Source organism: Symphalangus syndactylus, chromosome 18 (assembly GCF_028878055.3).
Source record: "Symphalangus syndactylus isolate Jambi chromosome 18, NHGRI_mSymSyn1-v2.1_pri, whole genome shotgun sequence".
Classification (NCBI taxonomy): Eukaryota; Metazoa; Chordata; class Mammalia; order Primates; family Hylobatidae; genus Symphalangus; species Symphalangus syndactylus.
Genome location: NC_072440.2, coordinates 9,994,845 through 10,012,500, shown reverse-complemented (window position 1 = coordinate 10,012,500; position 17,656 = coordinate 9,994,845). Strand labels below are relative to the sequence as shown.

Genomic DNA, 17,656 nt, shown 5'->3' with positions numbered 1-17,656 from the left:
CTTGTGGTTTCAAGCAATCCTCCCACCTCAGCCTCCCAAGTACTAGGGTTACAGGCATGAGCCACCGCGCCTGGCCTGTGTTAATTTTTCATTTTTCTTTTTTATCTGGCTGTACTTTGTAGAACTTACTGGGAATGCTTTTCAGAAAGAACCTGCATTGATTTCTGGTGGGAGCTAGCAGTTTTTATTAACCTTGGAACACTTTTTAGGGCGACCATACATCTTGCTTTGCCACAGATAGGTTTGGCTTAAGCCTGTTTCCCCAGCAGTATTATTAATAGCTCGCTTTCACTCTCAGAAATGCCCTGGTTTAGAAAGTACATGATGTGGTGACTTTAGTTCTTGGTTCCTGCATGGTGGAGGAATGTCGGGTTCAGCTCCTCCCTGTGGGGGTGACCCATGCTGGCCAGGCTGGGGATGGCGCACCTCTCCTGCCCATTTGCCACTCCCTGTGTCCCTTGAAGAGTTCTGCCACTTTCTGGCATGCCCAGTAATACCTTAAAAAGTAAGTCTGTGGCGGGCGCATTGGCTCGCGCATGTAACTCCAGCACTTTGGGAGGCTGAGTTGGGAGGAGGGCTCACGCCCGGGAAGTCGAGGCTGTACTGAGCTGTGGTCGCGCCACTGCACTCCAGCCTAAGTGACAGTAAAACTCCGTCTCTTCAAAAAAAGTTTGTTAGAGGTTTTCTAGAGTCTGGTTTTATTACAGAATATTTATGCTGCCATATTACTGAAAATATGTTTTTGTTGCTACTTGGTTTTAGTTCCTTATTAAACTGCTCCGTCTCCTACCCCACATGACTCCATCGTCCTCCGAGCTTCGGCTCAGTTACACCCTTACAGCTCCTGCCCCTGTTCTCTGTCTTGCCCTGCTCTATCCTGTCTTTGTAACACCATGTTCCTTCACTTCCAGCATTTACCATAGCTGGAATCTCGTGGTTCTTGGCTGTCAGGTCCCGTGACTGTCTCCTCTTGGCTGCATTCCAGCAAGGCGCAGCGTCACTTGGGGACGGGGCATTGAATGGGTGACAGAAGGATAGGCTGGAAGCGGTTTACACCCACAAGATGCCTTTCCATTCTTAGATGCAGGAGCCACCATGGTCCGTTTTATATTCAGCTTTTCGTCTGGGTCGATGATTTCATACGTTAGCTAGAGTTTCTCAAATTCGTATTTCATGTATCAGGTCTTCTAGCAAGGTAGGATGAATAGATTTCAAGGAATTCAGCTTTGCTGATTGTAGCAGCTATCAGTACCTCTCATGAACTGTTTGAAGGATGAGGGCATAAATTCTAGATGAAGCAACCTCTTTATACCATTCTAGGTTTTAATTCATGTTCCCCAATCCTTTATTAATAGGCCACTTGCATTTTTTTCATATCTCTGTTTTTTGCTTATTTTGCAATTTGGGGGTATTGTCATTGTGTAAATGGATTGCAGGAAGTCAGAGAACAAGTTTTTCTATTCCAGTTTTCCATTATACAATTTTTTTCTATACATATTTAGGCTGATGGAGCCATGACGGTAGAGGTTAAAATGTGTGATTTAGTTCCGTGCTTAATTTGATTTCATCTCTTATAGGTAATGCACAAGGGTCACATGTATGCTTTCAAGATGATCACGCAGATCCTGTCCTCAGGACCAGAAGCACGTCTCTGCTGCACACATTGTTGTCCACACCATGAGTATTTAGTAGCAGGACTCCTGGAAAGCAGTGATCTATGCTCTAAGACCATGAGTCACAGATTTTTTTTTCAGTACTATTTATGATTAGCCATATTTCTAGAAACATCCTGAAAGATGGAATTATGATGAAAAAGTGAAGATAATCTACATTCGGGGGCACAAATGAGCATTTGGATCAGTTTTTTATGAACCTAAGATACAGCCGGAGTAGTTATGGTCAGTCATGGAGAATAACTTGAAAACTTGTCCCAAAGAGGACGGTGATTTCGTTTCTGATAAAATAAAGTTTAAAATAGAAGAGGAAGAGGATGATGGAATTCCTCCTGATAGTTTGGAAAGAATGGACTTTAAAAGCGAGCAGGAGAACATGAAGCAGATGGACAGCGGTGGGGAGCGAGCGGGCCTCGGCGGGACGGGCTGCAGCTGCAAGCCCCCGGGGAAGTACTTGTCTGCAGAGAGTGAGGATGACTATGGCGCGCTGTTCTCCCAGTACAGCAGCACCCTCTACGACGTGGCCATGGAGGCCGTGACCCAGAGCCTCCTTTCCAGCCGGAACATGAGCTCCAGGAAGAAGTCTCCAGCCTGGAAGCATTTTTTTATCTCTCCCCGAGACAGCACTAAAGCAATATGCATGTACTGTGTGAAGGAGTTCAGCAGAGGCAAAAACGAGAAAGACTTGAGTACCAGTTGTCTCATGAGGCACGTGAGGCGCGCACACCCAACCGTGCTCATTCAGGAAAATGGCAGCATGTCTGCCGTGTCCTCGTTCCCCTCTCCCTCACTCCTGCTTCCACCGCAGCCTGCGGACGCGGGCGACCTCAGCACCATCCTCTCACCCATCAAACTTGTCCAGAAAGTGGCGTCTAAGATCCCGTCCCCCGATCGAATAACAGAGGAGTCTGTGTCTGTAGTTTCTTCTGAAGAAATCTCCTCTGACATGTCCGTTTCGGAGAAGTGCGGCAGAGAAGAAGCCCCGGTGAGGTCGTCTCCCCACCTCCCTGCTCTCCATTACGATGACACTGCAGAGAACTTAGCGGAGAAGAGCCTTCCACTTCCAAAGAGCACCTCTGGGTCCAGGAGAAGGTCTGCTGTCTGGAAGCACTTCTACCTGTCGCCACTGGACAACTCCAAAGCTGTCTGCATTCACTGCATGAACGAGTTCAGCCGGGGGAAGAATGGGAAGGACCTGGGCACGAGCTGTCTCATCAGGCACATGTGGAGGGCGCACCGCGCCATCGTGTTGCAGGAGAATGGGGGCACGGCCATCCCGCCGCTGTACTCCACCCCTCCCACTCTGCTGCCTTCCTTGCTGCCGCCGGAGGGGGAGCTCAGCTCTGTGTCCTCGTCTCCGGTAAAGCCGGTCAGAGAGTCCCCTTCGGCCTCCTCCTCCCCTGACAGGCTGACTGAGGACCTGCAGTCTCACTTGAACCCTGGAGATGGGCTGATGGAAGACGCGGCGGCCTTCTCATCTTCCGATGACGTAGGGGAGGCCTCGGCGTCCTCTCCTGAGAAGCAGCAGGCTGATGGGCTGAGTCCTAGATTGTTTGAATCTGGTGCCGTCTTCCAGCAGAATAAAAAGGTCATGAAGAGACTGAAGTCGGAGGTCTGGCATCACTTCTCCCTGGCCCCCATGGATAGCCTCAAGGCCGAGTGTCGGTACTGTGGCTGCGCCATCAGCCGGGGGAAGAAGGGTGATGTGGGCACCAGCTGCCTGATGAGACATCTCTACCGGCGCCATCCAGAAGTTGTTGGGAGCCAGAAGGGCTTTCTGGGTGCAAGTCTGGCAAACTCTCCGTATGCCACTTTGGCCTCTGCAGAAAGTTCCTCTTCCAAATTGACTGACTTGCCAACAGTGGTCACAAAAAACAATCAAGTTATGTTTCCTGTTAATAGCAAAAAGACCTCAAAGCTGTGGAATCATTTTTCTATTTGCTCCGCAGACTCCACAAAAGTCGTGTGCTTGCACTGTGGCCGGACCATCAGCCGGGGGAAGAAGCCGACTAACTTGGGTACCAGCTGTCTTCTGAGACATTTACAGCGGTTCCATAGCAACGTGCTGAAAACCGAGGTCTCGGAGACGGCTCGGTCCTCCTCCCCGGACATCCGGGTGCCACGGGGCACAGAATTATCAAGCGCTTCCTCCTTCGATGACACCAATGAGAAGTTTTACGATTCTCACCCAGTTGCCAAAAAAATCACAAGTCTCATAGCTGAAATGATTGCACTTGACCTCCAGCCATATTCTTTTGTAGACAATGTTGGCTTTAACAGGCTGCTTGAATACTTGAAACCTCAGTACTCCCTCCCTGCCCCTTCCTACTTCTCCAGGACAGCTATCCCAGGTATGTATGATAATGTGAAGCAGATAATTATGTCCCACCTTAAGGAAGCTGAGAGTGGTGTGATCCACTTCACGTCTGGAATATGGATGAGTAACCAGACCCGTGAGTACCTGACCCTCACGGCCCACTGGGTTTCCTTCGAGTCGTCAGCCCGGCCGCGCTGTGACGACCACCACTGCTCGGCGCTGTTGGACGTGTCACAGGTGGACTGCGACTACAGTGGCAACAGCATTCAGAAGCAGCTGGAGTGCTGGTGGGAAGCGTGGGTGACCTCCACCGGCCTTCAGGTGGGCATCACTGTCACCGACAACCCCAGCATCGGGAAGACGCTGAGCGAGGGGGAGCACTCGAGCGTGCAGTGCTTCAGCCATACGGTGAACCTGATCGTCAGCGAGGCCATTAAGAGCCAGCGGATGGTGCAGAACCTGCTGAGCCTCGCCCGGAAGATCTGCGAGCGGGTGCACCGGTCGCCCAAGGCGAAGGAGAAACTGGCCGAGCTGCAGAGGGAGTATGCGCTGCCTCAGCACCACCTCATCCAGGACGTCCCGTCCAAGTGGAGCACATCCTTCCACATGCTCGAGCGGCTCATTGAGCAGAAAAGGGCCATTAACGAGATGTCCGTCGAGTGTAACTTCCGAGAGCTGATCAGCTGCGACCAGTGGGAGGTCATGCAGTCCGTGTGCCGTGCGCTAAAGCCCTTCGAGACTGCGAGCCGGGAGATGAGCACGCAGATGTCCACCCTCAGCCAGGTCATCCCCATGGTGCACATCCTCAACAGGAAGGTGGAGATGCTCTTCGAGGAGACGATGGGCATTGACACCATGCTACGCTCTCTGAAGGAGGCCATGGTGAGCCGCCTGTCCGCCACCCTCCACGACCCACGGTACGTCTTTGCCACGCTGCTGGATCCTCGCTACAAGGCCTCCCTGTTTACGGAGGAGGAGGCGGAGCAGTACAAACAGGATTTAATCAGGGAACTCGAACTCATGAATTCTACCTCAGAGGACGTGGTCGCCTCCCACAGGTGTGATGCCGGCTCCCCGTCGAAAGACTCTGCCGCAGAGGAGAACCTGTGGTCACTTGTGGCCAAGGTGAAGAAGAAAGACCCAAGAGAAAAGCTGCCTGAAGACATGGTGCTCGCGTATCTGGAGGAGGAAGTGCTTGAACACAGCTGTGACCCACTCACCTACTGGAACCTGAAGAAGGCGTCCTGGCCAGGGCTGTCTGCGCTGGCTGTCAGATTTTTGGGCTGCCCCCCAAGCATCGTCCCTTCAGAAAAGCTATTCAACACGCCCACTGAGAACGGTAGCCTTGGCCAATCCAGGCTCATGATGGAACATTTTGAAAAACTTATCTTTTTGAAAGTGAATCTTCCCTTAATATACTTTCAGTATTGAAACTCATGACGGCACCACTAGGCCAGAGGCGTGGCTGCCCCAGCGTTAGCAGCCTGTACCAGGTCTGTGACCCACTCCGCCCAGGGCTGTGCACGACATCAGACCAGGCACTCTCAGGGCCGCTCTCCAGCTCACCACAGTGTCTCCACGTGCCTTACCCCTTCTCCTTCAGGCCAAGTTTCGTGGGGTGTTTTATTAAGACGTCCACTAGAAATAGCTTGTCCTGTCAACTATGAAATATGGTGACTAGATTTTAATTCATAACTGTAAAGTTTTTTAAAGTTTTGGGTTAGTAATTTGTTTTACTAGAATGACAAAGAAGATGTAAACAATTTTATTCTGTAGGCTTTTTACTCAATTATGTACAAACCACGAATCAGGTACTGTATTTTAGTTAAGCATTGCTTTAATTGCAACAGAATAGCTTTTGTGGCTATCAAATGAAATCTGTAAATAGGAGGTGGAGGGCAAGCCATCCTGACTGAGCAGTTTTTAACCGCAGGTTCTAAAGTGTCCCGTGGAGTACAGATAATATTCTGGAAGGTAACCGTTTACTACGACAGAGACGTGGCATTTGGAAACGAAACTTATCGATGTTTCATGGAGCTTATTTTGAGAACTTTCCCATTTCAGGTTTCTGCATTCAGGCTTTACATGGTCAGTTAACTCAGAGATACCCCAACTGTTTATCATCAGCTCCTCTGAAATGTGATCCCTTTGTAACTGTGCTCATCACTTCGCCAGTGCGTTCGATGACACGCTGATGGCAGGTGGTCCCTGCTGAAACCCCCACGCCTCCGCTTCAGCATCTCCACACTCTGAAGCTGTCTTTCAAAATGTGTGCACTGACCCCCTTGTTTGATCAAATTTGTGTAAAATTTTTTTAGAGGAGATGGCTTATTAACAGGGAAGAAGCTTGTTATATTACAGTTGTAAGAATAGCCTTAGGTGTTTAGATTTTTTTATGATAGGGAAGATGCAGCCATCACTGGGATATTTTAGAATCCCAAGGACATCAGAATGAAGTATCAGTTGTCAGATTATTTTAACAATTATGTCTTCAGAGAAAAAAAGATTCATTTTCTCATTTTAAACCAATTAAATATTCTGGGTGAGACAAATCACTCATTAGCCTACGACCTTTTAGAAAAGTTGTTGTTTTGTTGAAATACTGTACCTACGCTTAATCTAAATTTGCATTGACTATGTTTTAGTGTATTTATAAATGGTGAACTCAGTTTCTGAAATTAAACTTTTTATTTGCAATTTTCTAGTGCTGGCAGACACTGGCTTTTTATTTTTAGGATAAGAAAACAGGCATATTCTTTGTGGTCCATTATCTAGAGCCCATACTTGGGCAGCATTTGAAATTTCACCTTAACCCCAGACAGGGCTCTGGGGAAGTGGAGATGTAATTCTTACGACAACAGTTCTGATCATGGTCATGGTGATGACTTTCCAGGTCTCGTGTTCAAGTGGTGCCAGAATGCAGGAGCCGGTGGGCAGCCCTGAGGGGTTGCCTTGGCTGCAGCCTCTGTGCACGGCCTTCCTGGTGCCCTCTTACCCGGTAGCTGTGTGCTCGTTCCCGTGAGAACAGCCTGCTTCCAGAGTGCCCAGGAGTGCTGGTCAGGGACAGTGCCCGGGAGGCTGCAGAGGCGGTGGGGTCCATGGCCCACCCCTCTCTCCGTCGCCAGCAGCTCTGGCCAGTGTCATCCTGGTGTAGAAAGGGTTGTGCACAGGATAGGAGGGAGCCACAGTTCTTGCTCAGCTGTGCTCACGGCCAGCTTGCAGTCCTGTGTTTCTTAAGATTGTATTTGGAATGGTAATATTCTTAGAATTTTGGGATATTGAGCTTCATGGATTTTCTCTCCAAAACAAGCCAGCACAACTAACTGTAGCAGAATCGTATCCACTCATTCATTCAACTGAGACGAAGTGCCCTCCCTTCTCCAGGGCCTGGGCTAGTTCTTGGAATGCAACAGAGATTTCCGTGGACACAGTCTCTGGTCTCACAGAGCATATAGTCTAGTCCACGATTGGCAAGCTGCAGCCACAGACCCAGTCCGGCACCCTGCCCATTTTTCTAAGTGAAATTTTCTTGGAATACAGTCACAGCTGTTTTTTAACATGTTGTCTTGGCTACTTTGAGGCTGCAACGGGAGAATTGAGTAGTTATGACAGAGACCAGAGGCCCACTGAAAGGGCCAAACAGGGCTGAAAATACTCACTGTTCAGCACTTTCCAGAATAGCAAGTTTGCTGGCCCTTGAGCTAGCCTGCCTTTATGTTTTTTTTTTTTTTTTTTTAAGGTTTCAGCTTCATGCTGCTGTATTTTTAGTTGAAGTGTTCTGAGTAACAGTGTATAAAAGGGGGTTGCAGAAAAAAATGAGGGCTTGCTTTACTCAACAGAAAATATGGCCCTTCTTGAATGACACTAGGAGAGTCGTTTTATCTCGTACATTCTCTTCATTTGGTTGGTGGACGTTTGTTGAAACCAGGCACTCAATGGTCAAACCGTCTGTGCCCTCCAGTTGCTGACAGTCCTGCAGGAAGATGGACAAGAGGCCCAGTGCTGACAGTCACATGACTCTGACTGTACTTGAATGAGGGGACTGTGGGTGCAACTAGAAAATATGTTGATTCTTAGCCATTCCCACCTTGCTTTCCTGTTCAAAACCCCAGCTGCAAGCTGTTTGTTTCCCTGCCTGGAAATGATGTTTTAGGCAGGTTCCTTAATTTCTCAGGTCTGTCTCAGATAATAAAAAGCTCTTTGTATGAGCCTCAGAACTGTCTCTTCAATGAATGAAATTACCAGTCATTATACGAAGGGACTTTAAAAAATTTGTGGAAATATTGAAGTAAAAGATAAAAAATAAAAACTTTATTTTTTGGCTGGGCACAGTGGCTTATGTTTGTAATCCCAGTACTTTGGGAGGCTGAGGTGGGAGGACTGCTTGAGGCCAGGAGTTCAAGAAATTAGCCAGGTGTAGTAGTGCATACCTGTAGTCCCAGCTACTTGGGAGGCAGAGGCAGGAGGATCACTTGAGCCCAGGAGTTTGAGGTTGTAGTGCGCTGTGATCACACCACTGCACTCCAGCCTGGACAACAGAGCAAGATCCTCTCTCTTAAAACCAGCAACAACGACAACAACAACAAAACAACATTTTTATTTCTCCATGTAAGCTCCATCAAGGTCAAGATACTTTTGTAAGCTGTGACACCAGCCATTTAGTCCACCCCTAAAGAACTGCGAGCACTGGGAATTTAACCATGTCAGTGCAGCCTTTTTAACATTATTAATGGAAGAAAAAATGAGTGCTTTTAAAGATTTTTTAAAATGAGGAAACAAAGAAGGAGCGAAATTGGGACTGTAAGGTGGATGCCTAATGATTTCCCAACAAAACTCTTGAAGAATTGCCCTTATTTGATGAGAAGAATGAGCCAGGAGCATTGTCATTGTGGAGAAAGACACTGGTGAGGCTTTCCTGGGTGTTTTTTTCCTAAAGCTTTGGCTAACTTTCTCAAAACACTCTCATAATAAGATGTTATTGTGGCCAGACACGGTGGCTCATGCCTGTAATCCCAGCACTTAGGGAGGCCGAGGTGAGCGGATCACAAGGTCAGGAGATCAAGACCATCCTGGCTAACATGGTGAAACCCCATCCCGTCTCCACTAAAAATACAAAAAATTAGCCAGGCGTGGTGGCGGGTGCCTGTAGTCCCAGCTACTCAGAAGGCTGAGGTAGGAGAATGGCGTGAACCTGGGAGGCAGAGCTTGCAGCGAGCTGAGATTGTGCCACTGCACTCCAGCCTGGGCAACAGCGAGACTCCATCGCCAAAAAAAAAAGAAAAAGATGTTACTGTTCTTTGGCCCTCCAGAAAGTCAACAAGCAAAATGCATTGAGCATCCCAAGAAACTGTTGCCATGACCTTACTTTGACTTGTCCACATTTGCCTTGACTAGGTCACTTCTACCTCTTGGTAGCCATTGCTTTGATTGTGGTTTGTCTTCAGGATGGTACTGGTAAAGCCCTGTTCCATCTCCTGTTATAATTCAAGGAAATGTTTCAGGGTCTTGATGCCACTTGTTTAAAATTCCCATTGAAAGCTCTGCTCTTGTCTGCAGCTGATCTGGGCACAACGGTTTTGGCACCCATCGAGTGGAAAGCTTGCTCAACTTCAATTTTGAACCAGTTGAGATGTCTGTGGTCTTGGCTATTTGTTCTGTTAATCGTCAGTCCTCTTTAATCAGAGCATGAACAAGATGAATTTTTTCCTTGCAAATTGATGTGGATGGTCTGCCACTGTGGTCTTCATCTCCATCGTTGTCTTGACCCTTCTTAAAACGAGGTATCTATGTGTATACTGCTGATTTTTTTAGGGCACTGTCCTCATACACTTTTTGTAAAGCATCAGTGATTTTCACCATTCTTCCACCCGAGGTTCACTATAGATTTGATGCTTCAGTTTTTGCAGAATTCATGTTCTGCTAGGAGCCCTTTTCACACTGATTCTTACTGTCTCAAAGTAGATCTATTCAGGCATGTTATAACAAGTTAGTATGAGTTTATTTTGGAGCAAAAGAATTTTGAAATGCATGCTTAGTTTTGTCATAATATGCATTTTCCATGAACTTTTTGAAGACCACTCCTGCAATAATAAAATATTGAACTTCATTTAAAGCTAAAATTCCCTTCCCTTCCACTTCTGACTATGAGGCAGCAACTGGTATCAGACCGAACCTTTCCCAAGAACTATCAAGGCCATATAAAATACATTTTTAAAAAGAGCTTTTTGCATCCTGGCTAAAATGATGAAACCCCGTCTCTACTAAAAATACAAAAAAATTAGCCGGGTGTGGTGGCGGGCATCTGTAGTCCCAGCTACTCTGGAGGCTGAGGCAGGAGAATGGTGTGAACCCAGGAGGCGGAGGTTGCAGTGAGCGGAGATCGTGCCACTGCACTCCAGCCTGGGTGACAGAGCAAGACTCTGTCTCAAAAAAAAAAAAAAAAAAAAAAAAAAAACAACAAAAAAAAAAACACAACTTTTTGAAGACATCAGAGAGTAATTAATTAAGACAGCCAGGAGTTGAGGAAACAAAATCCTAGTAAGATGAGACTTGCATAAAGGTGAGTCCTGTATTCACAACATTTTTTCCTGTTGGGCCATTTGCTGGTGTCCTGCTCTAAGGCCTGACAGAAGGTGGCAACCAGAAGCTGGCGCAGTGTCACTGGGCTGGGAGACCGGCAGCAACACACAAGCTGTCATGTTGGCCAGGATGCCAGGAGCCTCAGAGAAGTGGCCCAATTCCTGGTGTCCAGCTTCCCCTGCAGCAGGTGCCTATTCCTGGTTGCTGCTTGTGCTCAAGGCAAGAGACTTGGAAACCCAAATATAGCAGCAAAAGGCTGGAAAGCTGAGACATCTTTGGGCAAGGGAGACAAAACTTGGGACTTCAGTGCCTGCCATTGAGAAAACAGGTTTCCAGGTGAGACCCCTGAAGGGCAAACTGGAGAGGGACCAGCCCTCACCAAGTCTAGACATGGCTTGAGCCATCTCAGCCTTGATTGCATCAGGGTGATCTGCCTCACCTTTCTGCTAGAGGAAAACTAAATTTTCTTTCAATGAAAACATCAGAGCTCCTATAACTTTACAGATAAACAGCTTGACTCTCATAAATTATGAGACACACTGAAAAAAAAAGGACCAAGTGACTGAAAAGAGAATCATAAGACTATAGAAATAGTCTCACACGTGATCCAAACACTGGGGTTTTCAGACATGGACTTTATGATTTATACATTCAATAATATGGATGAGAAGGTGGAGAATGCCACCAGAGAGAATCTGTAAACATGCTAATGCTGAAAAAAACAACGATGAATGAAGAATTCCCTAGATGTAGTTAATACCAAATTAGGCTTATAGATGAAAGGACTACTGAATTGGAAGACAAGCCAGTAGAAAACATTCATATTGAAGTACAGAGAGATGAAAAGTGCCTGAGAGACACAGTGCAAGGGAAAAGACTAGCACACAGCTGATGGGAGTCCCAGAAGAGGAGAGAGAAGGGGTGGAGCACCATTTGGATGAGATCACAGCTGAGGACTTTCCAGAACTGTTGGGACATCAGCCATAGGTGTCAATATCTTTGAACCCCAATGAGGATAAATTGAAATAACAACCTGAACCTAGGCACATCACGGCACAGTGCTGAATCCCAAAGAGAGAGACAATCTTAAGCAGAGGCAGGGAGGAGAGACACTTTTACCTTCAGAGGAGCAATAAAGCTGGCAGCTGACTCTCTAAAACAAATAGTTGGAATGGTGGAGTGGCTTTTTTTAAATGCTGAAAGGAAATAATTACCAATCTAGATTTATATACCCAGTGAGAAGATTCCTCAAAAGTGAGGGTGTGAACTTAAGTTTTTGGACAAAACAAAAAATTGCAGAAATTTGTCACCAGCCAACCAGCCCTAAAATATATCCTGGAGGGAATTCTCCAGGTGGACACTTGATGTGGGAAGGAACAAGGAATACTCCTGAAAGGAGTGGCAACTGGAAAGCTAAATAAATAATAGACTGCCTAAAACTATCTCTTAGAGTTCAAAATACAGATAGACTTAAGATACATGGACACTAAGAACAAAAGGTGGGAGGGAAATAAATGATTGCACCATCCTGCAAGGGGTGAAAGTATGGATTTAAAGTAGATTCTGGGCCAGGTGCAGTGGCTCACACCTGTAATCCCAGCAGTTTGGGAGGCCAAGGCAGGTGGATCCCCTGAGGTCAGGAATTTGAGACCAGCCTGGCCAACATGATGAAACCCTGTCTTTACTAAAAAAACAAAAAATTAACTGGGCCTGGTGACGCATGCCTGTAATCCCAGCTACTCGGGAGGTTGAGGCACGAGAATTGCTTGAACCCAGGAGGTGGAGGTTGCAGTGAGCTGAGATGGCACCACTGCATTCTAGCCTGGGTGACAGAGCAAGACTTCATCTCACAAAAAATAATAAAGTAGATTCTGACATCAGACATGTGATCTCTAGGGTAACCACTAAAAGCAATAAACATGTTGATGAAATTGGACGAATAACTACTTTCACTAATCCCAAAGAAGGTAAGAAAGGAAAAATAACCAGATGGGACACATAGGAGACAGAGGCAAATGGTAGCTTTAAACCAAATGTGTCAGCAAGCATATTAAATGTAAGTGGAATGCGAACTCCGATTAAGTGTGTTAGATTGGATACAGTGACAAAACCCAGCTGTGTTCGTTCACAGGATTCACATATCAAGTCCAAGGATACAGAGTGAATGTGAGAGGCCAGAAGCCAGGGCACCACCCACACATCTGCTACAGCTGTTCACATCTGACAACACGGCCTCAGGCAGGAGGACTCATTAGAGATGGAGGGAGGAGTCATTAGAGATGGACAGCTCAGTGACCAAGTGGTGAGGGTAACAGGATGACACAACAATGCTAAACATAAAAGCACCAAAGAACACAACTCCAAAATGCGACTGGAACAGAAAGAACTAAGAGGAGAAATAGACAATCACAGTGAGAGATCTGAACACTTGCCTCAGCAGCAAATAAAGCGAGTGTTGTTCCAGAATGTGTCTTGACTGACCACTCCCTCTGGCCCCAGTGACCATCCTGCCAGACGGCCATCTCCTCCTTGGTTGAGCAGCCTTGAGCAAGGGTAGCAGTGGGCAGAGTGTGGAGGCCAGAGGCCTCTCACGTCCACCCACCCCAAAGGCACTGGCCTGGGGCACAGCTGAGTGAGGAGAAAGGGAGACACCCTTGAGGCAGGGAGGGGAGAGTTGGAGGGGTCACGTGTGGGAGTGAAGCCCAGGAGGAGGAGGGGCAGGAGCATTGCTGCTGGGGGCAGACACAGATAAGACAGGCTGATGGAGAGGGGAGGCTCTGAGCCCCAGGTGACACCGTGCTGTACACATTGTTTTACAGCCCATCTTTCTATGTTAGTAAACCCATTTCATTATTTTATAGGGCTCTGTGGCTGTATTCAGTATTTTATCACCATAAAAATTCTCATTGGAGCTTCTGAGTTGAGAGGCAGAGGCGTTTGCAGGGGTGAGTCTTCCCATCCTCCTGCTCTGACATCCACTCGCTTCATTCTAGCCCTTGTTTCTCGTTAGGGTCCTTTGTAGGGATTTTGTGATTTTGGTTGGATTTGTGACTGGGAATTTTATTCTGCTTCATTTTAAAAGTGGGCCAGGTGTGGTGGCTCACACCTGTGATCCCAGCACTTTGGGAGGCCAAGGTGGGCGGATCACCTGAGGTCAGGAGTTCAAGACCAGCCTGGCCAATGTGGTGAAACCCCGGCTCTACTAAAAATACAAAAATTAGCCAGGTGTGGTGGTGCGCGCCTGTGGTCCCAGCTACTCAGGAGGCTGAAGCAGGAGAATCACTTGAACCTGGGAGGCAGAGGTTGCAGTGAGCTGAAGTCATGCCACTTCACTCCAGCCTGGACGACAGAGCAAGACTCCATCTCAAAAATAAAAAAAAAATAAAAGTGGTGCTGTGAGGAGAGTTTGTATCCTTGAGGGAAGACCATTTATGTTTACTTATGGCTTTACAATTAACATTTAGTTTATTGAGGTTACTAATTAAAATACTAGGTTTTCTTTAAACATTTAAAGAAATGCCTTCTACTTATAAATGGATTTTAATTGAGTAGGACCAATCACTCTAAAGGAGTCTTGATTAATATTTGATCAGCTGCAGTTAAATGAGATTAGATTCACTCGGCCATCAGTCCACTTGGCAATCTTGGCTGAGTTCTGGGAAGGGCAAACGCTGGGTCTCCTGTGAGCAGCCCCTCTGCTCAGCACTGTGCCCCAGGGAAGGGCCCATGTCCCTGCTGGGTCTCTGCCCACCGTCTCTTCCCAGTGAGCTGGTCCTGATGTCCATGTCAGCCTTTCAGTGACTGTTGCTGCACCTTCCTGCACAGTCTGTTAACAGACCAGAGGAAACCCACTGGTGTGGCTCAATAATTCTAAATATGCACGTGTCTCTTGCATGAGAGTTCTGGGGCACTGACGACAGGGCCCTGGGTCTCAGTTTTCACCCAGGCGTCATCCTCATGCTCAGGAACGTCTGTGGCTAAAGCTCTCCCTGTGAGAGGCTCTTTTTCTTCAGGAAATAAAGGTTTTTCCAGAAGCATCCCAGCAGACCTTGTTTGGCTGGAGTGGGTCCTGGGGGACCTCTCCAGTAGCCTATGGAGGTGGGTGAGGGAGGAGAGGTCACATGGCCACCTGTCCCCAGCCTCTGCCAGGTCCATGGTCCCAAGGCCACGTGAGCCCTCATGCAGGCCCAGGTCCTGGTCCCCTGCTCCCCTCTGGCGTGGTCCAGCCCACTGTCTCTCCGCCACAGCACCCTCAGTCTCACAGCATCAGTGAAGTCTTAATATCTTTTCTCTTGTCAACATTTACCTTGGTACTTTGTCCTCTTAAATTTTTTTTATTTTTTATTTATTTATTTATTTATTTATTTTGAGATGAAGTCTTGCTTTGTTGCCCAGACTAGAGTACAATGGCGTGATCTCAGCTCACTGCAACCTCCGCCTCCCGGGTTCAAGCAATTCTCCTGCTTCAGCCTCCCCAGTAGCTGGGATTACAGGTGCCTGCCACCACACCTGGCTAATTTTTGTATTTTTTTTTTTTTTTTTAGTAGAGACGGGGTTTTGCCATGTTTGCCAGGCTGGTCTTGAACTCCTGATCTCAGCTGATCCGCCGACCTCGGCCTCCCAAAGTGCTGGGATTACAGGCGTGAGCCACCACACCTGGCCCACTTTTAAAATGAAGCAGAATAAAATTCCCAGTCAAAACAAAACAAAAAAATTCCTCCATGCTCCACCTACTCATCCTATCCTCCCTGCCAGCCCCAGTCTTTTTTGCCTCCGTAATTTTTCCTTTTCCAGAATATCACAGTTGGACTCACACAGTGTGGAGTCTGTTCAGACTGGCTTCATTCACTTAGCAATATGCATTCAAGATTCCCGCATGTCTTTCCATGGGCTAGTCATTCACTTCTTTTTAGCACTGAATAACAGACGAGCCACAGTTTATCCATTCACCTAATGAAGGGCATCTTGGTTGCTTTCAAGGTTTGGCGATTATGAATACAGCTGCTATAAATATCCTTGTACAAGCTTTTGTGTGGACATAAGTTTTCAATTCCCTTCAGTAGATACTGAGGAGCTTGATTGCTGGATCACAGGGTAAGAATATGCTTAGTTCTGTACAAAGCTGCCAAACTATCTTCTAAAGCAGCTACACTGGTTTGCATTCACACCAGCAATGAATGAGTTCCTGTTGCTCCACATCCTCACCAGCACTTGGCATTATCCATTTTGGATTTTGGCCATCCTAACAAGTGCATAGTGGTGTCTCATTTTTGTTTTAATTTGCAATTCCTTAATGACGATATAATCAGGAGCATTTTTATACATGCTCAATTGCCATCTGCGTATCTTCTTTGGTGAGGGGTCTATTCAGATCTTTTGCCCATGTTTTCTTTTTTTTTTTTCAGATGGAGTCGCTCTGTCGCCCAGACTGCAGTGCCATGGCGCAATCTCGACTCACTGCACAGGTTCACGCCATTCTCTTGCCTCAGCCTCCCGAGTAGCTGGGACAACAGGTGCCCACCACCACGCCTGGATAATTTTTTGTATTTTTTTTAGTAGAGACGTGGTTTCACCATGTTAGCCAGGATGGTCTCGACCTCCTGACCTCGTGATCTGCCCATCTTGGCCTCCCAAAGTGCTGGGATTACAGGCGTGAGCCACCACACCCAGCCTCAATCACATTTTCTTATTTTTGAGTTTTAAAAGAGTCCTTTGTATATATTGGATACCAGTTCTTTCTTTCTTTTGTGAGACAGGGTCTCACTCTGTTGCCCAGCCTTGACCTCCTGGGCTCAAGCAATCCCTCCTGCCTCAGCCTCCCAAGTAGCTGGGACTACAGGCATACACCATCACACCTGAATAAATTTTTTGCTGTTGTTTTTTGTAGAGACAGAGTATCACTATATCACCCAGGCTGATTTTAGAACTCCTAGGCTCAAGCGATCCTCCTTCCTCAGCCTCCCAAAGTACTGGGATTGCAGGCGTGAGCCACCGCATCTGACCCAGTTCTTTATCAGATAGGTCTTTCACAAATATCAAATATTTTTTCCCAGTTTGTCGTTTGTCTTCTTATTCTTGAGTGATTTTTTTTTTTTGAGATGGAGTTTTGCTCGTCGCCCAGGCTGGAGTGCAGTGACACGATCTCGGCTCACTGCAACCTCTGCCTCCCAGGTTCAAGCGACTCTCCTGCCTCAGACTCCCAAGTACCTGGGATTACAGGTGCCTGCCACCATGCCCAGCTAATTTTTGTATTTTTAGTAGAGACAGGGTTTCACCATGTTGGCCAGGCTGATCTCAGACTCCTGAACTCAGGTGATCCACTGCCTCGGCCTCCCCAAAGTGCCGGGATTACAGGCGTAAGCCACCACACCCGGCCGAGTGAATTGATTTTTGAGAAAAGTGCAAAGGCAATTCAGTGGTGAAAAGACAGTATTTTCTTTCTCTTTTTTTTTGAGACGGAGTCTCGCTCTGTCACCCAGGCTGGAGTGCAGTGGCGCAATCTCGGCTCACTGCAAGCTCCGCCTCCCGGGTTTACGCCATTCCCCTGCCTCAGCCTCTCCGAGTAGCTGGGACTATAGGCGCCTGCCACCACGCCCGGCTAATTTTTTGTATTTTTAGTAGAGACGGGGTTTCACCATGGTCTCGATCTCCTGACCTCGTGATCCGCCGGCCTCGGCCTCCCAAAGTGCTGGGATTACAAGCGTGAGCCACCGCGCCCGGCCCTTTCTCTCTTTTCTTAAGACATAGGGGTCTCTCTCCGTCACCCGGGCACCATTGTACAGTGGTGCAATCAGAGCTCACTGCAGCCTCAACCTCCTGGGCTCAAGGGATCCTCCTGCCTCAGCCTCTCTAGTAGCTGGAACTACAGGCGTGCACCACTGAGGATAATGTTTTCAACAAATGGGGCTAGAATAACTGGATATTCATAGACAAAAAAAAAAAAAAAAATGGATCCATACCTCACACCATGTTAAAAAATTAACCCCAGCCAGGCACAGTGGCTCATACCTGTAATTCCAGCACTTTGGAAGGCCAAGGCAGGCGGATTACTTGAGCCCAGGAGTTCGAGACTAGCCTGGGCAACACA

The 17,656-nt window shown here is 47.4% G+C and overlaps 2 protein-coding genes across 5 annotated transcripts in view; one reads left to right on the top strand and one right to left on the bottom strand.

Moving 5' to 3' along the window:
- ZBED4 (zinc finger BED-type containing 4) overlaps positions 1–6,692 on the top strand; it is a 35,008-nt gene extending 28,316 nt beyond the window's left edge. The window contains exon 2 of the mRNA XM_055253935.2: positions 1,578–6,692. Coding sequence (XP_055109910.1) covers positions 1,906–5,421 — 3,516 coding nt within the window. The 5' untranslated portion in view covers positions 1,578–1,905 and the 3' untranslated portion in view covers positions 5,422–6,692. The remainder of the gene's footprint in view (positions 1–1,577) is intronic.
- Positions 6,693–7,701: 1,009 nt separating this feature from the next.
- ALG12 (ALG12 alpha-1,6-mannosyltransferase) overlaps positions 7,702–17,656 on the bottom strand; it is a 30,311-nt gene continuing 20,356 nt past the window's right edge. For 2 of the 4 annotated variants that reach the window (XM_055253941.2, XM_055253938.2), the window contains one exon: positions 7,702–7,963. In XM_055253941.2, coding sequence (XP_055109916.1) covers positions 7,930–7,963 — 34 coding nt within the window. In that variant the 3' untranslated portion in view covers positions 7,702–7,929. Of the gene's footprint in view, positions 10,071–17,656 lie in introns of all 4 variants that reach the window. The other 2 variants (XM_063622490.1, XM_063622493.1) reach the window with 2 other exon arrangements.